This window comes from Pelobates fuscus, chromosome 4, assembly GCF_036172605.1.
Source record: "Pelobates fuscus isolate aPelFus1 chromosome 4, aPelFus1.pri, whole genome shotgun sequence".
In the NCBI taxonomy this organism is placed as follows: domain Eukaryota; kingdom Metazoa; phylum Chordata; class Amphibia; order Anura; family Pelobatidae; genus Pelobates; species Pelobates fuscus.
The window spans coordinates 246047366-246068561 of record NC_086320.1 but is presented as its reverse complement, the minus strand read 5'-3'; the positions used below and the strand labels follow the sequence as shown (position 1 = coordinate 246068561).

General features: G+C 42.8%; 1 protein-coding gene across 1 annotated transcript in view; it reads right to left on the bottom strand.

Annotated features, from left to right (window-relative positions):
- The window catches only part of ADCY1 (adenylate cyclase 1), a 1733599-nt gene that overhangs the window by 512989 nt on the left and 1199414 nt on the right, over positions 1–21196 (bottom strand). The window contains exon 15 of the mRNA XM_063452027.1: positions 3033–3149. Coding sequence (XP_063308097.1) covers positions 3033–3149 — 117 coding nt within the window. The remainder of the gene's footprint in view (positions 1–3032; positions 3150–21196) is intronic.

The following is a 21196-nucleotide window of genomic DNA, read 5'->3' as shown; positions in this document are numbered from 1 at the left end:
CCAAATTCCCCAATTCCCCACTAACTTCCACCCATCCCAGCTAGCTAAATATATAATTTTTTAATATTTAAATTAATTAATAAAATAAATTTAACCCCTGAGGGTTAAAAAAAAATAATTAACCCTCATGGGGTTAAAAAAAAAAATCAGATGACATTAAAATGTATACCCTGCCAATGTATCACTGTAGTCAGTGATCAATTGGCAGGGAAGGGGTTAATTTTATTAAAACAGGGAAGGGGGGGTGGGATTTAACTTTATTTTTTTTTTTTTTTACACAGGATGAAGAGGATCATCACTTATCCGTCTCCCTGCACTTCACACAGAACCCGGAAGTGCCTCTAATACAGCGGCAGACCGGAGCACTGTTAACCCCGCGATCGCGGCGATCTGGGGTTAACTTTAGTAAATGATGGAAATTTTCCGTCAACGGTCCTTAACTGAAGGACAAGGTTGACGGAAAATTTCCGTCCTCGGTCGGGAAGGGGTTAATGATCAGCTCCTTTCATTACTGTTGCCACGGTTGCTCAACTGATTGTTATTAGTCAGCCCCTTTTGCTAATTAGTGCAGCATATTTAAGCAGTAATTACCAATACATCCTTGCCCTTGTGTTTCCCCAGAAGATTTCCTGGCTTTCTCTGGTCTCCTGATCTAGTCTGACTACCCGCTTTGGTGCCTGATTCATGCTTGCCTCCTGGACTTTGCTTTTGGATTATATTAATTTTGCTATTCTTTTTATTCATAAATGTGTCTTGCATCTACTTTCTGTATCTGTCTGGTTCCTGGTCCCTAACACTCCTGCTCCCACTTTCTTTTCAAATACGTAACTTAATTGTAGTGGGTTTGCTCTGCCTGGCTCTGTCTTGTTGTGTGGCTACATCTATTACCTCCACAGAAACAGTTTATGTGACCTGACCTTTTGCAAATTTAAGGATTGTAATTTGAAAATGGTGAGTTTTCAAACAATAAGTCAAAAGTGAGTGGGCAAATGACAACCCCCTCGCCCCTTTCACACTTAGTAGATGTAACAGGACTATACTGCATGCCTGGACTGTTAAAATAGCTGGAGTTATTTGCATGGATATTGTATAAGAAATGCCATTACCAGGGAATACAGCCATTCGTATGATTCTACACGAATCCTTTGTGCTCTGAATAGGTGGCCGCCATTTCGGGACTTTGCACGTGTTTGCGGCCATCTTGCGCACGAACAGCGGTGTTTGTCCGTCAACGCGTGGAACTAAAAACAGATACGCAAACAGGCGAACACCGCTGAAACCTCCATGCGCCCAGACCTTCGTGCTGGAACTACCGAACAACAGTTACACTTAACTTGATATGGGGATTCCGGCGAACGGCAGGATAACGGTGGATGGAAAGGATTTCGTGTGGTTTTGATACACGAACGGAGACCGACCGCAAGGCCAAAACGCATGGAACTATTTTCGGCTAGTGAACCTGTGCGGTCGGTCAAAACTTTGGAACCCCATAGCTCCCGAACCATTCATCCGAATGGGCTGATTTTCGGATATGTTGCTCCCCTAAACAAGGGCTATCCACCGGATTTAAAGGTGTACCCCCTGTTTTTGGGGTACATCCAGAACTTGGCTAAAAATGTGTACAGTATAATTGGGTTAACTGTTTATCTGAGGGGAGGGGATGTGTGGGTTGTACCATATGTGTGATTGGTGATTTTATGCCTCCCCCTGGGTGTGTTCTTTTTGTGTGTAACTACAATAAAAAGCAGGCTGGGCATCCCAGTCCTCAGTTCTTCTTGACCCTTCAAAACTTAGCCTCGTCTCGTTCTTGAAAGGGGATTATTTGGGAATCTTATCCTGCTTCTTTTTACAGCTGAACCTGACTCTCTCTCTGGATATCGTGGATGGGATTATAGCAGCCTGACTTCTACACAGCAGCTTGCAGGTAAAAGGACGTCTCCAACGGCAGATACCCTCTCTCTACCTGGGTAGCCGTTACAGTAGATATATCTTGTTTTTTTCAATTCTGAAGAAATATCTGCTGCTACACACTGACTGTGTGAGAAAGCAGTGTTCTTCTCAGGGTGGAAGGGGCGAGTGGGTTGTCAGTTGCCCTCTTACTTTATCCATTTGTTTTTTGAAAATTACCCTTTTTTAAAGTTTATTTTTATTTTGCTCTGATCTCCCCTTTATTATTATTATGAGAAGATTGCAAAATTGTTAAATCAATATTAAATCAAGGCTCAAGTTCTCACTGCTTTTTAATTAATATAATTTTGGTAACTCCCTGTTGCCTTTTCAAAAGGCATTAGGCTAGGCAATATAGTAGCAACATTTGTATAGCAGTACAATACTAGGCACCTTTTCCTGCCCTTTTGCATTTCTGAATAATTTTTCAAATTTGTTTGCATGGGAAAAAAATGTAAGCTCAAATGAAGATAAAAACAATATTCTATGTTGTTGCAATATTCTGGGCATACTGCATAGAGTTCCTGAATCATCCAAACAGAGTGCAGGTGTCTTATCACATGACTCGGGGCATCTGGACAGTGCTCCGGAGTGGGCAGATGTCTTGTAAGCTGCGCTCTTACATGCATGAACTGCTCATGTCACTTGCATAAACTAACTTAAGCAAAACTCCTTTTTGTATGACTATAATAGCTGTTTTTTTTAAGTTTTGTCAGAAGCTTCTCTTGTGAATGGGCGAATAGCTATTAATCTAAGACTCTAGGTGTTGTTCTACAATAGATCAATTGGTGTCGGTGATATATTACTTTTAGGCTTTTGCCAAGTGACTCCTGGTGCAAGCGTGATGTTGATTTTCTGCATTAATCAGTGATGTATTACTTTATTCTTTTAAAATCCTTGTAATTAGAAAAAATATACTAGGTTATGTTTAATAATGTTTGTAAATATTATTTAATGTTACTATTGATCTATGTAATAAAAACCTTTTATTATTCACCCACTCAATTGGTGTCATATCCTGCATTCTTGAATCTCACAAATAAACATAGCAAAACGGCAACATTAAATCATGTCAATACAATTACCATATTTCTTGGATTAGACATAAGAAAATGTTGTGCAACATGTGCTGGTAGAAGGTTAAATAGAATTCTCCTATTGTCAAGTTTTACTCTTTCCATGTCGTCCCTCTCTTCTTCTGCCTATAATAAAATAAAAGTCAATTCATATGATAAATATGTTATAATGTTTTTATAAGTGATGTACATCAAAAAAGACAATTTCAAATACATTTACTTTATATATGTGTATTCACATTCAATTTAAAATTCTTCTTTAGCTTTTACTGTAAAAACCAATGGTTTCTTACCCGAAGAAAAGAAAATGTCAGTTTATTCTTGTTACTTTGCAGCTTGCATGAATACAATGGTAACCTGTCATGTCTATAGGAGATGACTTGATAATCAACATACTTTAGATCAGTAGATCCAATATATTCCCTAGGTCCTTCTAGAGACCAGTAGTATTAACCAATCATAGTATTAACCACTATAAAACAAGAATCAGGCCTTGACAACAATATCTCGTAGAAGAGGGTTGCAGTTTGTGCTTAATGGAAGACATACAGGTTAAATCTTATACTGTATATGTTTAGATTATGATTTAGCTGGGGGGTTGTTTCCGTTTAGCTATATAACCATTTTTTTTTGTTGCAGAATCTGATATATCTCATCATACCTCTATTCCAGGTGGGCAGAGTGTGATTTATGGAAAGGCATTACTGAGGAATTAATCTGCCAAGTCTGTTGGGCAGTCAAACACAGGCAGTGTTGTTCACTAAAGTGAATGGAAAGGGAATTCAAAGAAAATTTAAGTCCAAAATAATTTCCAAGCCAGCTATGTTTCCAGTTCGGTTTCTATGAAATTCACTTGTAAGTAATATATATCAAAATGAGAGAAGAGCTACAGTCAAACATGGATAATATGTTAGAAAAAAATGCATATGAAACAGTTAAATTGGAAATCAGCTGCAACTGATGATTGAAAACATAGTTTTGATAAGATAATGTTAACAGTAGCTTGAAGCTAGAACAAAAGAGATGAAAACAAAATGTAAAATTTTGATGGAAGGATAATCCAATTAAACCTAGTTGTTATAATGAATGATGTGGAATTATTAAAAATCCTTATTACACTTGTACTGAATTATTGCACTAACCCCATTTTAACTCCATACTGTGAATCCTCCATTTTGTCCTCCTAACCTGACTTCTTCATTCCTCCATTTTGTCCTCATAACCTAACTTGTTCATTTTAAAAACTACATTACATGACAGAATTTCCCAGCACATCTAATACAATAGACAAAGACTGTATTTTCTAAAGACATGATTAACTCAGGAACTGCTGACTTTCCCCTAACTTGCAACATAGTATAACTTGAAGGCCATGAGAACACAGTAGTAATGAAATGTTCTATTCATAAGAGACCTTGCACCTGGCCACGAGGCCTGAGATCACCGACCGTGTAAAATGACGCTCAAGACCCCCTTGTCCCCACCCGTGTCCAGAACAATCCCACCTCTTGGTGGGTGGGCACGGGACTAACCACTTAGTTTTTAAGCCAATTAATAATATTGATAGGTGGACACTAATCCCGACACTTAACAATTAATCCAATTAATGATGTTTATTTGCTGATACTCTAATAATCAATGATGACGCAAAATGCCTCTTAAAAGGGCCTGCGCGCCCGTTTTTTAATCACTTGCCAATAAATTTTCTCGAAGTTATTTTAACCTGAACTCTGTGTGTCAGACTTAATTACTTCAGCGTATATACGCAATTCAATTTTCTTAATTTGGACAGGAACAGATAGACATTTAAACATTTTGGTTTACTGCTAAAAAGTACCATAACAACTTGGCGCCCAACGTGGGGCACCGGGCTATGTCCGGCCGGTGAGCCGTCCTAAGGAAGACGCAGTTGGACGGAGGAATCCGGGGGGAAGGAAAGGAGATTGATCACCTCCAGGTACACGGTAGAGACTTCTGCAGAGCCACCGGTATGTTCCGGCCCCTTTGATTGACCCGTCCACGTGTCTGTGACTGCTTCCCGGGAGGACATCAAAGACAGGTAATATCTTGCCCGGTGCCTCGTTACTCACTTGTTTACCTGCATTTTAGTCTATCTGTTGCCTGGGTATGTTTGGATTGTTTGCCTGTTTCCCCATTTTGAGATAAAGGGGGGTGGACCTGCAGGGGATTTGCCTGGGGTTCTCTGTTTTGCTTGTTTTCCCCTTTTTGGGATAAAGGGGGGTGGACCTGAGGGGATTTGCCTGAGTTTGTCTGTCTGTTTGTATTTTACCCCTTTTTGGGATAAAGGGGGGTGGACCTGAGGGGATTTGCCTGGGTCTTCTGTTGCCTGTTTTACTCCTTTTAGGAACCACGGTGCTGTGGTTGTAGGGAAAAAGGGGGGTTGACCTGTGGATGTGTTCCTGGGGGTCTTTCTTTGCCTGTTTTACTCTTTTAGGAGCCTCGTGGCTGGGGCTGTATGGAAAAAGAGGTGTGTTGGATCTGTGGAGATTGTGTAGACTCAGTTTCCTGGGGATCCTTCTTGTGTCACTTTGATAGCCTAGCTAGCTTCTCTGTGCATGTAACTCTGCTTGCAGAGTGATGGTACCCTCCAGCTTTGAGCGCTGAGCTGGAGCCATTCCAATTTTTAGCACATTTGGTGGATGAGTTCGGGCAGGCATTGCTGTCTTCATCGCCACGTGGTAGTGAGACCTGTAAGTGGGTTTTTATAGGGGCACTTCGAGGGTGAGGGTAGCGCAGACACTATTAGTGGGCTGCTGTGACGAGGGAGGCTGGCGGAACTCGGACCGGTGTCAGTTGTTTTCCGCGGCCGCAGGTAGTGGAGACACTACGAGGTTGAGGGAGGTGACTTTGGAGTAAGCACACGAGTAAAGGAAAGGAATTACTGTTGATTTCATATGAACTGTGATGCATGCACTGTATTTCAATTGTATTGTTGTCTTGTTTGTTTAATTAGGAGTCTCATGAACTCCTGTGTCTGTCTCTAAGGATTTTCCTTGCCTTTCATCTTTTCTACACTTTCTATACTATTATACTATCCACTCCCATTTCTCTTAATAGAGAAGTGATTGGTCACACACTTCTCACCTCGCTCCAATCCGTGTCTACCACCCCGGGTAGGCGGATTCAGTGACTAGTCTACGTTTTGGGAAGACGCACTTGAGAAAGACCCACGGTTCTCAGGTGGCAGTCGAGCATTGTAGACGTTCCCGTTCAATTTTCCTTCTCTCTCCCTATATTTAGGACGCTGGTATAGGGGAAAAGGGATTATGGGACAGGATTTGAGTAAGCCCAGTAAGGGCTGGTTAGCATGTGATTTAGTTGAAGACAGAGAGGGTGAGGAGATGGTTAAAGGTGTTGAAAAGATTGCAAAAGTATGTAAAATTGCTGTACCGACATGTGGAAGATTGCAACCAGAAAGTTGGCGTAGATTACTGACAGAGAAGAAAGGCAAGCTTACAGATAATGATTTATTAAAGACTGCTGAAGCATGGTACAGAGTAGCGACGGCTATATAGCAAGAAGGTTGGGTTGAGGAAGAAGTAAATCACAAAGGTGTGAAATTGTTTGTGTATCATAATAATTAATTGTGTTGCTGGGGTATTCCCCCAGCCAGCGCCCCAAAATGGCGCACAGGTAATGTCTATTCCCAAGGTTCAGTCAGCAATAGGTGATAACCAGCTGACTATGTTCCCCACTCCCAATCCTCCCGACGCCCATCCCATCACCTCCCCTGTCTGCCCGGTCCTGAATTCTGATGGATCTTTCTTTTCCCCTTCCCCGTCTCTAACATCCCTATCATCCTCATCCATCCCTACGCTACCTCCTGTACCTAATCCTAACATTTCATCTGCCATTTCTTCCCCGCATTCTCTCTCCGTTAATAATCCCCTCCCCTCTTTATCCGCCCAGCTAACTACCTCCTCCACCCTTGCTCCGGCTCCTCCTTCTGCACCCACCCCTACCAATCCCTCTCCGTCCCCTCCCGTAACCGTCCCCACCCCGGTCCAATACCCCACCTCCTTAACTGTAAATCCCCACCCTACTCTCCTACCCTCCCCGGCCTGGCCCTACCCCTTCCCATATCCCATGGCCCTGCCCTATCCCGGCTACCCACAACCCCTTCCCCAAGCCACTCCCCAGGTTCCGGTCATGCCCAGTACGGCACAGTCTGCCCCGGATGTGCCCACATCCAACATGGCCGTCACTTCTTCCCTTAACCCCAATGCAGCTTCCTTTCACGCCCCCAATATGGCGGCCCCCAGTCATTCAGCCCTGATGCCGGTAATTCCCGGTGACTACCTAGGCTATGACTCGCTAACCACCCCTGCATCTGGGACTCCCTCTCACCCCCCGGTCCTAACACCTCAAGCGGGCCCCTCACGCAGGAGGGCCCAAATCATAGAAATAGATGAGGAAGAGGATGACAGGGTATCCCAGGTCTCATTGGAAGCTGCGGGAGCTTCAACTCATCGTTCTATCGATGATCCCTTCGGACACAAGGGTCGGGGAGGACGGGCCCCTCCTAAATATGTTGCCTTTAACCCCACTCAAGCTAGTGCTTTAATGAAGGCACTCCCTGACCCAGAAAAGCAGCCTATGCCTTTTTACCGAGGGATAGTTCAGATTCAAAAGACTTATTCCGCCGCATGGCGTGATCTGCTGAGCATTTGTGCTATCAAAGCAGGGGATGCATATTGGCCAAGCATGGCCCGCCACCTCTGTACAGATCTGCTCTCCAGTGATGTTGATTACCCCTCCGGGGTAACCTTTTGCAACCAATTAAGAGAATGGGCTAAGGACAAACTTGCAGATCAGGCAGCTGGCCTTACTGATGTCATACAAGATAAAGGAGAATCAGTGGAAAGGTTTCATGCTAGACTGTATCAAATGTTCACAGATTTGGGGTTTGATCTTACTGACAAGATTCATTCACAAATGCTGTCAGGTGCGTTTGTCCAAGGAGTTAAAGACTCTATACGCAAGGGAATCATTGCTGCACGCCCAGAATATAAGGTTGTTCCTCTGGATACTCTGCTTTTAGTTGCCAGAGGTTTAGAATCTGCCCAGACCCCAAGAAGACCCACCTCGGCTCCTCTCATGGTGTCCCGCTCCACACCTGTTCCCAAGGGAACCAGACCGGAGGAGGGACATTGTTTTAATTGCAAAGCTAAAGGACATTTTAAAAGTGATTGCCCAGAACCAAAGAGAGCCAAGAAAGCCGCCCAGGCCTGCCCCGGCCCCTAAGGCCGAGAAGGAGGTTCCGATAATTGAGGAACCAGATGATTAGGAAATTGGCAAGCCTGTGTCATTAACCCCTGTTATGGCAGTGTCTACAGGGGATAAGGGGGGGCCACTTGCTACAGTGACTTTACCCATTGAGGGCCAACCAACCACATTTCTTGTTGACACAGGTGCAGCCCGTAGTGTTCTGCGAGAACAAGACCTGCCAGACCCATCTTTCCTGTCCAATATTGATGTCTCTTGTGTTGGAGTGGATGGCCAGCCAAGACACAGCCCTTTAACAACTCCACTACGAGTTGGCTCTAGCCTGCTTGCTCGCTTTGTGGTATCCTCCACATGCCCAATTAACCTGTTAGGCGCTGATGTTCTCTCACGCCTGCAGGCATCTATCACCTTCACTCCAGACGGACAAGTAGAAATGTCTACACCTCTATCTGAATCAGACACCTCAGCCTTGTGCTCCCTACCTCTGATGCTGCAATAAGAAGGTCCCTGTGGGGAGGCAGCAGAACCGAGGTCCAATTTCCCAGATGTGCTAAAAACACAGGTGCCTGCTAAATTATGGTCCTCAGGCCCAGAGGACATAGGCCACCTAAATGTCCCTCCTGTGGTGGTAAAGCTTGTTCCAGGAGCTAAGTTACCAAGAAAACCACAATATCCATTAAAACCAGCACAGGCTGCAGCCATTTCTGTCCAAATCAAAGCACTCTTGGAGAAGGGTGCTCTAGTGAAATGTAAATCAGAATGCAACACTCCATTATTTCCTGTGAAAAAGAAAACTCCAAAAGGTGAGCCAGAGAAGTACAGGATGGTTCAGGATCTCCGTGCTGTCAATGAAGCTACTGTCCTGGACACCCCTCTTGTACCAAATCCCCATACTTTGCTCTCTGGAGTCCCACCATCTGCAAAGTATTTCACAGTCATTGACCTGGCCAATGCCTTTTTCAGTGTCCCACTGGACCCATCCTGTCAATACCTGTTTGCTTTCACCCATGAGATGCAACAGTATACCTGGACTGTCATGCCCCAAGGGGCACAAAATTCTCCAAGTCAATTTGCAAAGGCCATGGGCACCATCCTCGACCCATGGCAAGCTGAACACACAGAAGTTGTTTTGCTACAGTATGTGGATGATTTACTGCTCTGTGGAGATGATATACCCACTACTGAAAAGTGTTCAATTAGTCTCCTGTGCTATTTGGCAGAACAAGGATGCAAAGCTTCACTCATCAAGCTGCAATTCTGCCAACCTTCAGTAATTTTCCTTGGACATTGCCTATCTCAAGGTACCAGACATCTTACTCGGGACAGGGTGAGAGCTGTACTGGATATTCCGCCTCCAAGGACTTCAAAGTCTCTCCATGCCTTCCTAGGCCTCATTTCCTACTACAGAGCATGGATCCCAGAAGCCTCTCTGCTTATGCAACCTCTCTATGATGCACTTAAGTCTGACCCATTCTGTTTGACCAATGAAGCTCTGGACAATTTCAATTCTCTAAAACGTGCCATTGCCTCTGCTCCTGCCTTGGGCCTACCTGACTATACCAAACCTTTCAAGTTATTTGTCTCTGAAAGACAAGGCCATGCAACAGGAGTTCTTACCCAAACTAATGACTTAAGAGGCCGCCAGAGGCCTATTGGATATTTCTCATGTCAATTGGACATTGTGGCCAGAGGGACCCCTTCCTGCCTCAGGGCTGTTTTTGCCGCAAGGGAACTCATAGAAAGAACTTCAGACCTGGTCCTTGGCCACCCCTTGGTTGTTTTGGCCCCTCATGACATCTCTGCCATTATCAACCAAGTCCAGCTCAAGCACGTGTCCCCAGCCAGACACCTGCGCCTACAATGTCATCTTCTTTTACCTGACAACATTTCCATCCAAAGATGTCAAGTTCTTAATCCGTCCACTCTTCTTCCACTCCCTGAGGGGGGTATCTATTATGGATTTATCACGGATGAAACCTACATTTACCTGCTCTGTGGATGTATCAAGAAAGTCATGCATCCACATTTGACATTTTATGAAGATGAGACACCTCTTTGTGAAGGCCCGGATTACGCCTTCTGTACCATGTGGTACAAGCCGAACATTACTCCTGAACCTTGCTATGAAGATGAGCTTTACCACTGGACTGATGTAAAGCTCACTGCTAAAGATTTCTATTGTGACTCTGAAGGCAATAGCATGGTCTTGGTCCAACTACCTCAACAACTCAACTACCTCTACCGCCATTGGGATACTGCTATCCCACATATTCCTGTTACCAAGTTGAAGACAAGGTCATGGAATGATCTTGGGCCCATGGCAAAGTTATGGGCCACCATGGATGAAGAACAGCTACAGGAAAATGGTATTGCCAAATACCCAACAACTGACCTTCTGGAAGCATGGCCACGCCACTTCCTAGAAAAAGAATTTCAAGATCTGGTCATAGTGAATGATTATGACCCTGAAACACCTCATGACTGTTTTGAACAGATGAAAATGGAGACAGTGCACCTACCAACTGTGCATGAGAATCCATTACCAGATCCAGATTTTACCCTGTTTGTGGACGGTTCAAGATATGCTGATGAAGAAGGAAGATACCATACAGGATATGCCGTAACCACAACAGATGAAGTTATCAAATCATCATCCTTACCGCCAGCAATGTCTGCGCAAGAAGCTGAATTACAAGCTCTGACTTCAGCATGCAAAATTTCCGAAGGAAAACGTGCCAACATCTATACAGATTCAAGATATGCTCTGGGTGTGGCGCATGACTTCGGCCTTATTTGGAAGACGAGAGGATTTCTTACCACCGCCGGTACACCAGTTAAACACAGTTCTGCAATCAAGGATCTAATGGATGCCCTCCTACTCCCTGAAGAAGTGGCCGTTTTGAAAGTCAAGGCACATGGGAAGTTGGATACAGATGAAGCAAAGGGCAACCATTTGGCTGATCAGGCTGCTAAGCAAGCAGCCAGAAATTTGCAGGAAGTGGATGAAGAAGTGTCCGGACAAGAAGAAGAAGTTCCTGTTTTTGCTCTGCAAACTCTTCCTACCGATTTAAGAATTTTGCGAGAACAGCAAGCTGCAATCACCCCTGAAGAAATCCAGAAATGGAAGAATAAAGGAGCCATCCTAAAGGACGGAATATATTACAACAACTTCAAATTCTGCCTTCCAAGAAATTTATATCCAGCAGTTGTCCAATGGGCACATGGGCCTGCACACCTGTCAAAAGAATTGATGGCCGCCCTCATACAGAAGTATTATGAAGCACCTGGAATCACAACATTGATCAACAGCTTCTGTAAGGCCTGTGTCATTTGTGCAAAATGCAATCCAGGAAGACCAATCAAAGTGCCTTCAAAGCACCTGGCAAAGCCCATGTACCCCTTCCAGAGAATTCAAATCGACCACATCCAAATGCCCAAGAGTGGGCCTCATGAATATGCACTAGTAATAGTGGACAGGCTGGCCAGAAGCCTACCCAGTGGCCAATATCACTGCAAAAACAACCGCAAAGCGCCTACTTACAGATATTGTATGTAGATTCGGACTCCCAGAAGTCATTGAAAGTGATCAAGGCCCAGCCTTTACAGCAACAGTGACTAAAGAAATTTGGACTGCTCTAGGGGTGACCCTAGCCTTCCACACCCCTTACCACCCACAAAGTAGTGGTAAAGTAGAGCGCATGAATGGCACTCTAAAAGCCAGAATGTTAAAAATGTCACAAGAAACAAAGATGCCCTGGCCAGAAAGCCTGTCAATAGCTTTATTCAGCGTTAGGCACACACCTAGAGGGAAGCATTCATTATCCCCATATGAGATTCTATTTGGGACAGCACCCAGACTAGGTTGTTATTATCCGCAGCAGTTACAGCTCCAATCAGATGTTTTAGTAGACTATGTAACTGAACTTGCAAGTGCCTTAAACAAAATACATGCCCAAGTTTTCTCTTCAATTCCAGATCCCGATTTGGATACAGGTACCCACAACCTGCTTCCCGGAGATTGGGTTCTGGTCAAGAAGTTTGTGCGGAAAAATACCCTGGAACCAAGATTTGACGGTCCATTCCAAGTTCTCCTGATCACCGCAACTTCCGTCAAACTGGCCGGTAGGCCACATTGGATCCACGCTTCCCATTGCAAGAAGTCTCCTGCCCCAGAGGAAGCAGATACCGCACAAGCATGTACCTCTGGTACACCTTCTCCTTAATTAGCCTAATTAAGGCCCAACAGGTAGCCATTACTAAGGATGTTAGTGGGTACACCTTCTGGTATAATTCATCATGTACCCATGTGGCTACCTATACCTTTGACTATTGTGACATCGTAGAATGCCCGTTCCCTACATCACAAATTCAGAATATCTATAGAGATATCCCCCATTCAAAAGCCCCATATGTTTGTGTAGTGGACAAACAATGGGGGCACAATTGTGACCATTGGGGGGCGGCGGGATGGAATGCCGGGCCTGCCTGGGGTTACAAGCCAAAAAGTGCCTTATCTAAAGTAGATGATCAGGGTAGATCCCTTCTCCAGAGAATGACTTTAAGAAAGCCTGGGGGGGGAACACCAATGAAATTAATCCTTAACATTGAGCATCCAAGTCCAACAGATGCAGACCAATATGTGATGGGAATGTATTGGAAAAAGGGTTCCTACCATAAGTTAGGGCATTTCTAACTCAAAGATATGTGCAACTCTTCTGAGTGGCAAGGGGCCACTCATATGGTCCCTAATCCATTAAAACCACACATCCAGACTTTTCAAGATATGATGGCCACTGCTAACCCCACCTTTGAAGATACCATGGCCGCTGAAACAGGTTTTAATGATGTTAATCTATGGTTAGAATGGATGAAATATAATGCTAATAAGCATAACAAGACCGCATGCTATGTGTGTGGCGGTGCCCGGCCTCACCTGGGTACTGTGCCTTTAATCCTGCCAGTAGATATAGAAGAATGTGTTTTGAGCCTTTTTGCCTATCATTATGATTTCAATAGGTCCATATGTATAGCATGGACAAAGGAGTATCCTCTCCTAACCAAGGATGTCAAACCCCCGGATGGTATTACTGTGTATAAAGGTAATTACACTTGTTATGCTAATTATGATGGAATTGGTAAATTTTTGGGTAACTTCTCCAAGGGGTATTGTGCTACCTACAGAAATGTCTCCATGAACTTGTTGCAGTTTCACACTAGGTCATTGGGGGATATTTACTGGTTGTGTGGGGATTTACAGCTAAGATCCAGGATGGACAAGGAGTGGTGTGGGGAGTGTACTTTGGCTAAGGCCATTATGCCCATACACATCATCTCTGATACACACCTCATCACCCACGAGTCCAGACACACTAAGGTTAAGCGCGAAGCCCCAGTGAAGGGGAGTTTTGACCCACATGTTTATATTGATGCCATTGGGGTGCCTAGGGGGGTGCCCAATGAATTTAAAGCAAGAGATGAAGTTGCTGCAGGATTTGAATCACTTTTTGCAATAGTTACCACCAATAAGAATTTAAATTGGATAAATTACATTTATTATAATCAACAGCGTTTTGTTAATTATACCAGAGATGCCCTCCAGGGATTGGCCGAACAGTTGCAGGCCACATCCCAAATGGCCTTCCAGAATAGAATGGCCTTAGATATGATCTTAGCCGAAAAAGGAGGGGTATGTAAAATTTTACCTGACACCATGACATGTTGTACCTATATCCCAGAAAACACAGGCCCTAATGGTAAAGTTACATTAGCCATAGAAAAATTAAATGACCTGTCTGAAGAGTTAAAAAGGAATTCTGGGATTAAAGATCCCTGGGAAAGATGGTTTGGTTGGATGACAGGATGGCAAAAGGCTTTAATGCATATTGGTATGGCAATACTAATTTTTCTTTTTATTTTTGCTCTTCTCTTTTGTTGTATCCTCCCTTGTTTGAGGAAGTCCCTCATGAAGACTGTTGACCAAGCGGCACCCACTTTCGCACATCTCGAAGTTGATGACCAAGATTTCCAAGATCTCAACTCACCCTGTTTACCGCTGCAAACTATCCCTTTTGTTGATAAAGTGCGAGAATTCTAGGAAGGGACCAGCTTAGGGACAGCATCAGCGTCAGTGAATGGTAAAGACCCCGTGTGGAGAAGTGGTGGGCAAGCCATCATGGGCCACCCATGGGAGTGAAGTGTTCGAGAGCCATGCTGACGATTAGTTAGCCTATTAGGGTCAGATCTAGGGACAGACTTGCATTTTGCATTAACACCAAGCTAGCGGCCACGGGGTTTCTGTGCCTTTGGGTTAACACGTCTTCCTGGTACTAACATAATAAAGTTTTATCTCTTAGAATCTAACATTTCATAGGGGGGACTGATGTGGAATTATTAAAAATCCTTATTACACTTGTACTGAATTATTGCACTAACCCCATTTTAACTCCATACTGCGAATCCTCCATTTTGTCCTCCTAACCTGACTTCTTCATTCCTCCATTTTGTCCTCATAACCTAACTTGTTCATTTTAAAAACTACATTACATGACAGAATTTCCCAGCACATCTAATACAATAGACAAAGACTGTATTTTCTAAAGACATGATTAACTCAGGAACTGCTGACTTTCCCCTAACTTGCAACATAGTATAACTTGAAGGCCATGAGAACACAGTAGTAATGAAATGTTCTATTCATAAGAGACCTTGCACCTGGCCACGAGGCCTGAGATCACCGACCGTGTAAAATGACGCTCAAGACCCCCTTGTCCCCACCCGTGTCCAGAACAATCCCACCTCTTGGTGGGTGGGCACGGGACTAACCACTTAGTTTTTAAGCCAATTAATAATATTGATAGGTGGACACTAATCCCGACACTTAACAATTAATCCAATTAATGATGTTTATTTGCTGATACTCTAATAATCAATGATGACGCAAAATGCCTCTTAAAAGGGCCTGCGCGCCCGTTTTTTAATCACTTGCCAATAAATTTTCTCGAAGTTATTTTAACCTGAACTCTGTGTGTCAAATTACTTCAGCGTATATACGCAATTCAATTTTCTTAATTTGGACAGGAACAGATAGACATTTAAACATTTTGGTTTACTGCTAAAACGTACCATAACAATGAATATAGCATGTTCTTTTACACACAACATGCATATGGGAGAATACCAGAGATGTAAATAACGTTGATCAGATATAAACGAAAACTGAATTTTATAACAAGACACAGAGGCTCATACTATGCTTTTCTCTTTGTTTACTACCTTGAGGCAGCAAAAAAAACAAACCAATAAAAAAAAACAATATCCATATCATAAATAAAGAAACCAATGCACACATAAACACACATGAAAAGGAGATATAACAAAAAACAAGTAATAGATAGCAAGATAACCCATATGTGGCTCAGAGGGTGGGTTCCTGCACCAGCATAGGCCAGGTACACAATTGTCCAGCATCTCCACACTGTCCCATGGAAGCGTTCAGCTGTCCATTTCCCAAACACTGGAGAGAAAGAGGAAGTGCCCCCCTACCCACCCGCAATCCCTGGCCCTGAATGCTGGCATTTGAAATACTGTCATTCTGTCTGGTGGAGACGGATAGTTTTAAAAACCTGATGGCGTTATTAGACTGCAAAAAATACACAGGCTGCAAATGTTTAAGTTGTCAAAGGTTCCATATAGTGCTATTTTATGGCTCAGCTGTATTTTAAATGTTTATGTATTTTATGTTATTTTAAGTGATTCCCCTATCCACATTTGTTTGCAGGGCACTTGTCCTACTACTCTTACCCCCATTTTACTTCCTTTTGCAGCCCTCTAGTCCTTTCCAGGACTTTTTTAGAGGCATTTTAGTGCCCACAAGTTTGGGTCCCTATTGACTTCAATGGGGTTGGGGTTCAGGCTCGGGGTCAAGTTTCGGTCAAGTTCGAGCCCGAACTCAAACTTGGCGAACTCGAACATCCAGGTGTCTACTCAACTCTAGATATAAGTAGACATTTTGATGATTTATTAAAGTATTTCACTGTAAATAATTCCATAATAATTCAAAAGAGCCATAATATACATAGGATGAATTTGTGCTAAATTAGTTAAATTTTGTTTTAAAGAAACAGAAAGATTAATTGATGATGGTATTCATTTATGGAGATTTGATGTATAATTGAATTCCCCATTCAAGCCTTAAGGGGCAAGAGTCTTAAATTTAAAAATCCATTGTGATTCTTTCTGGAGTATTTGTTGATTGAAATCCTCCTTTCTAGGACACCTTCCCTCCTTGAGCACTAATTGGTCGCTACGTGGTTTAAGAGACCAATTGGAGAAGGAGCCACTATGCAAACTGGGTTTGCACCCTTTTTCCTGATAGCCTAGCACAAGTTAAAAGGCTTAGCTTGGAACCCCTCCCCTCCATGAGCACTGATTGGTCGCTGCATGGTTTTGGCGTGAAATTTGAATCTGCCGGCCTAAACCAAGTGATTCTGTTGAACTATTTTTGGGTATGTACAGAGCCTCAAGCCCAGAATTTATACGATGATTTATTGGGCTCTGTACATCTGATAGCTCCGCTATTTGCAGGGATTATAGCTGGAACCAGGAGCTATGTGGGGATGTATTATGTGTGAGGTTGTTTTATGTCTTTGCTATGTTTTAGGGTATTTCTATGCTTTATGTTCTTTATGCTCGATCGTGTTGTGGCAGTATTATGGGCGTGCTGTGGGAGTGTTCAAGTCTCGGCTGATGTTTGGGTAGCTAAGAGCTCTGATCATTGTTTCACTTTGGATTTGGGAGACTTACAATGGATATACTCAGCCAGAGTATAAGGGATCTGTTACAGGTAATAGCTTCTCAATTGCCTGAAATTTTAGGAAAGTTGTATTGGAATCATGAATGTTAATCATATGTTTCGCCAAGAGAGTTGGAATGTTGTGATTCTTTATTGAATTGACCTGTTGGAGAATCCTTCACCTGAACTGTTGGAAGGTCTTGCCTATATACTGTTTTCCGCAGTCACAGGTGATCAGGTAGACCAGTCTTGTGCTGTCACAGTTTATAAAGATGTTTGTTAATACTTTGGTTCTAATTTGGTTAGACACTGTCAATTTAGTTGGTTCTATATATTGACATGCTTTACAGTGTTCACATTTATTTGTTCCTTTGGTACTGTTGAGCCATGTGGAGTTTGTTGTTTTAGAGCCCATATGGCTAAGTACCAATTGATTTCTGTTAAGATTTTCAAACATAGGAATAGAGCCAGTCCATTTGAGCATGATGTCATCTATATATCAATATCATTCAAGATGAATTCTTGGTATATATTATATTCTGAAGAATTGACGACACACTGCTCCTTCCAACCCAAAAATAAGTTTGCATAACTCGCAAGATGTTCCCATCGCAGTTCTGGTTAGCTGAAGGTTAAACCTCCCTTCGAACATAAAGTAATGATGTAATAAGATGAAAAGAAGAAGTGCCAATATTTGTGGTTCATTCATATTGGATTGATTCAAGAAGACTCTACAGGCAAGTAGACCCTTCTCGTTTGGAATATTACGTTTGAGATACTACATCCAGGCTTCCTAACAGTGTATATGGTGGGACTTGTAGGTTCTCAAGAGCAATTAATGTGCCTTTTGTATCCTGTAAGTGGGAAGGAAGCTTTTTAACCATAGGACGTAGAATTTAAAAAAAATGAAAAATTATATAACGTATTATATTTAAGTGTTTTCTTAAATACATGTATAATAAAACATCACTGTTACAAAACTGTTACAAATACGGATTATGTTGACTATTTTGTGATACTATGGCTTCGGTACTTGACTTTTGCACCCTCTCCCGAATGGATTATATATACACCGGTTCGTTAAACGAACAACCGACCACCCGGCTCCTGGCGTGTGCCGCCACTTAACCCCAGTCACCTCTCAAACTACCGAACGGTCGACCACTCGGCTGAGAGAGTGTGCCACTAATTGATGACCCAGGGAGTTGCGGTTTGCAGTTAACCGCAGGCTAATTGACGGCCCCAGTATATATCTGTTCGTGCCTTATTTACCAATGATTAAACTACCAAAAGGGTCACGAATGGGGACCACCTGCAACCTGGCGTGTGGCCTCAATTAGAATGTAGAATGTTGCGGTTAACCGCAAGTTAAGTGCCCCTTCAAGGAGGGCTAACTTCGTATCCCGAACAGAGACGACATCCAGCCAGAGAGCGGGGATTCGGGCACAACTCTGGCCGCTATTAGTTCCGCGAGTTGACGCCGAGGTCCCGCTGCCTATTGTTGCACCTAAAAACATGGCCGCCATTTCCAGCCTGCGTCCAAATACACGAACAGACTTTATCATGACGAAATACAGCAGAGGATTCGTGAGTTTGAGTCGCTATTCGGTGAACTAGTGCACAAAGACCAGAGCTACAAAATGAATGGTGAAAGTACCAAAGTATAGATTAAAATGCTAGAGTTATGTATTTTTAATCTGTTTTCTGCGTGTAAAATAAACGTGGGTTTTGGGCGCTTCGAGATAATTGTATTACTCTAACCGTTGGATTTATTATCTCCAAGCTGGGCGGTAGCAAATTCAAATGATACAATGTATTCCTATTGGTTGATTCATTGTGTTATCCATGTATCCCATCAGGTCCAGAGAGGGCTGTCCCTGGACCTGAGATTTTGCATAAATACCGATCCCTGTGTGCCATTAAAATCAGTTCTTGTTTGACCTTCAAATCGCAGCCTCGACTCGTTTTGTGGGGAAAGAGTATCCTAGTTGTAAAATAGCTAGTGGGATTGTTCTACACTTACAGGATCCTTCCGGATATCGAGATAAAGCGGCTTCTCCCTCTCTCTAAACTGGGATCCAGACTTTCCAAGCGGTCCAGCTTCCAGCTAGCCTGGGAGTAACCGTTACAATCACCATTCTATTTGAGAAGTTTGTTAAATCCAAAATACAGATCACAAAAGATTACATTACATTACAGTCCGAAATTCTTTCAACAATGAACCACCTCTAGTTACCATTAGGCTTCCAGATATAAATGTATCCCTCATTAAAATCAAAGAATTATAATGTGTAACATTCTTCTCCTCCATGCATTCTTCCATACATACATACATACATGCTTTGTTCAAACATATATTTCAATAGTATTGGAGCATTAAGGATTATTTTATACATAACATAATTTGGGCAATGGGAGTATTGCTTAGTGAGACCTTCCATTCTATGCCTTCCCCCTTCCCCTCTACATACAATGACAGTGACAGTGTCCTTTAACATCCATTTTAACAAAATGTTACTTGTTGCGGTGAGCATCATACCCATGAGGGACTAGTTATTTAAGACAAGTTTAAACCATGGTGACCACATTTTATAATATGAGGTTAAATTACTATTCCTTGCATAAAAGTAATATTCCATTTTCCTTTGGTGTGAGATCTGACTTATTATTTGTGCCCATTCTGGAGGGTTTACTCTACGCCATTCTCTGGCTATACATTTCTTAATTGCCAATAAGATATTAATTATTAGATATTTAGTTTGTTTATTTGACCTAGGCAGTTCTAATGATTCCCTCAGTTTCGTTTTTAATCTTATACAATTGTGGGCATTCCCACCAGATATGGAAAAGAGTGCCTGAAGGCTGATTGCACCTCCAAGATTGAGTTTATCAAATTTACTTCTTCTTCGGGGATCAAGATACCATCTGTGGATTAATTTATAGAAAGTGTCCTGTAAATTGACAGAATGTACTGTACTGATTCCTGTACCTCCGGCCAGGTTTTACACCAAGTCTGGAAAGAGAATTCTTTATCAAAATCTCTTTCCCGTTTTCCTATAGAAATAATAAGAGGGGAGATCTGATTAATTATTAATACATTCTTTACTCTGCAGATTAATTTATTCCTGTGTTGTTTCTTAATAAAATTGTCATGAATAGATAGGGTTAGTGATAGGGTTATGTTTGAAAAAGTTTTTAATCCTCAAACAGGGAAAAACTTCCCGACCTATTAGGTTATAATCTTCCTTCAGCTGGTTAAATATTCTTATGGATATGTGTAACAGCACCCCGAGTAGGGAAGGGGTTAACGCCGACAAAGCTGTTCTTTTTCCCAAACGTGAAGTCAGCTACTGAACACTCCTAAGCGCCGAACAGGAATCATACGCTTTATTCCCCCAAGTATGAGACGAGGCTCTGTATTGAGGGTCAAGCAGGATCTGTTTAATGGGGGCTACATGTCAGCCTTTAATGCAGGTCTTCCAGCAAGGGACACTTCCTTAGGGACCATGTGGAAGACAGAGACAGTTTTTACAGTAACCAATCATGTACAAGTACAGAATGCAAACACTCCCACAAAACAGTTCAACTCCTCCTCTCTATCCTGGAGATAATAGGGTTAAGTGCTTAAAGTAACTCAATTACCTCCACTGAGAGAGAATATCCCCTTTACAGTAATGGTAAAAACACATAAAAATACATATTTCCAAATATACCGAACGGAGCCCCCACATTCAACGTATCCCCAGATAGCTTAGATCTGAGCGCTCAATATAACCGAACAGTGCTCAGATCCCATGTATGCAGTTCAATCGCCATGGAGTTAAAGTCTTGTACATTGTGCATTCGACTAAATGAATGAGCTCCATGGGTTTCCTATCTGGTACAGTTCTGTTCGTGAATTGTCAATTTACCAAACGGCACGGCATTCGTATGAACTTGAAACAGAACAATGGAGGGTCGTTGATTTCAGCAGTGTTCGTGGGAAGCCGTGTCCAAAATCAGTTCCATGAGATTGTCGACGAACACCGCTGGGCGTTCGACTGTCCAAGATTGCCGCCACCATGTGTTCAGGAATAATGAGGGGATGGACTTTTGGCGCCTGTGCTTTGTATATGTGGCAGCTTGGTCTTCCCTA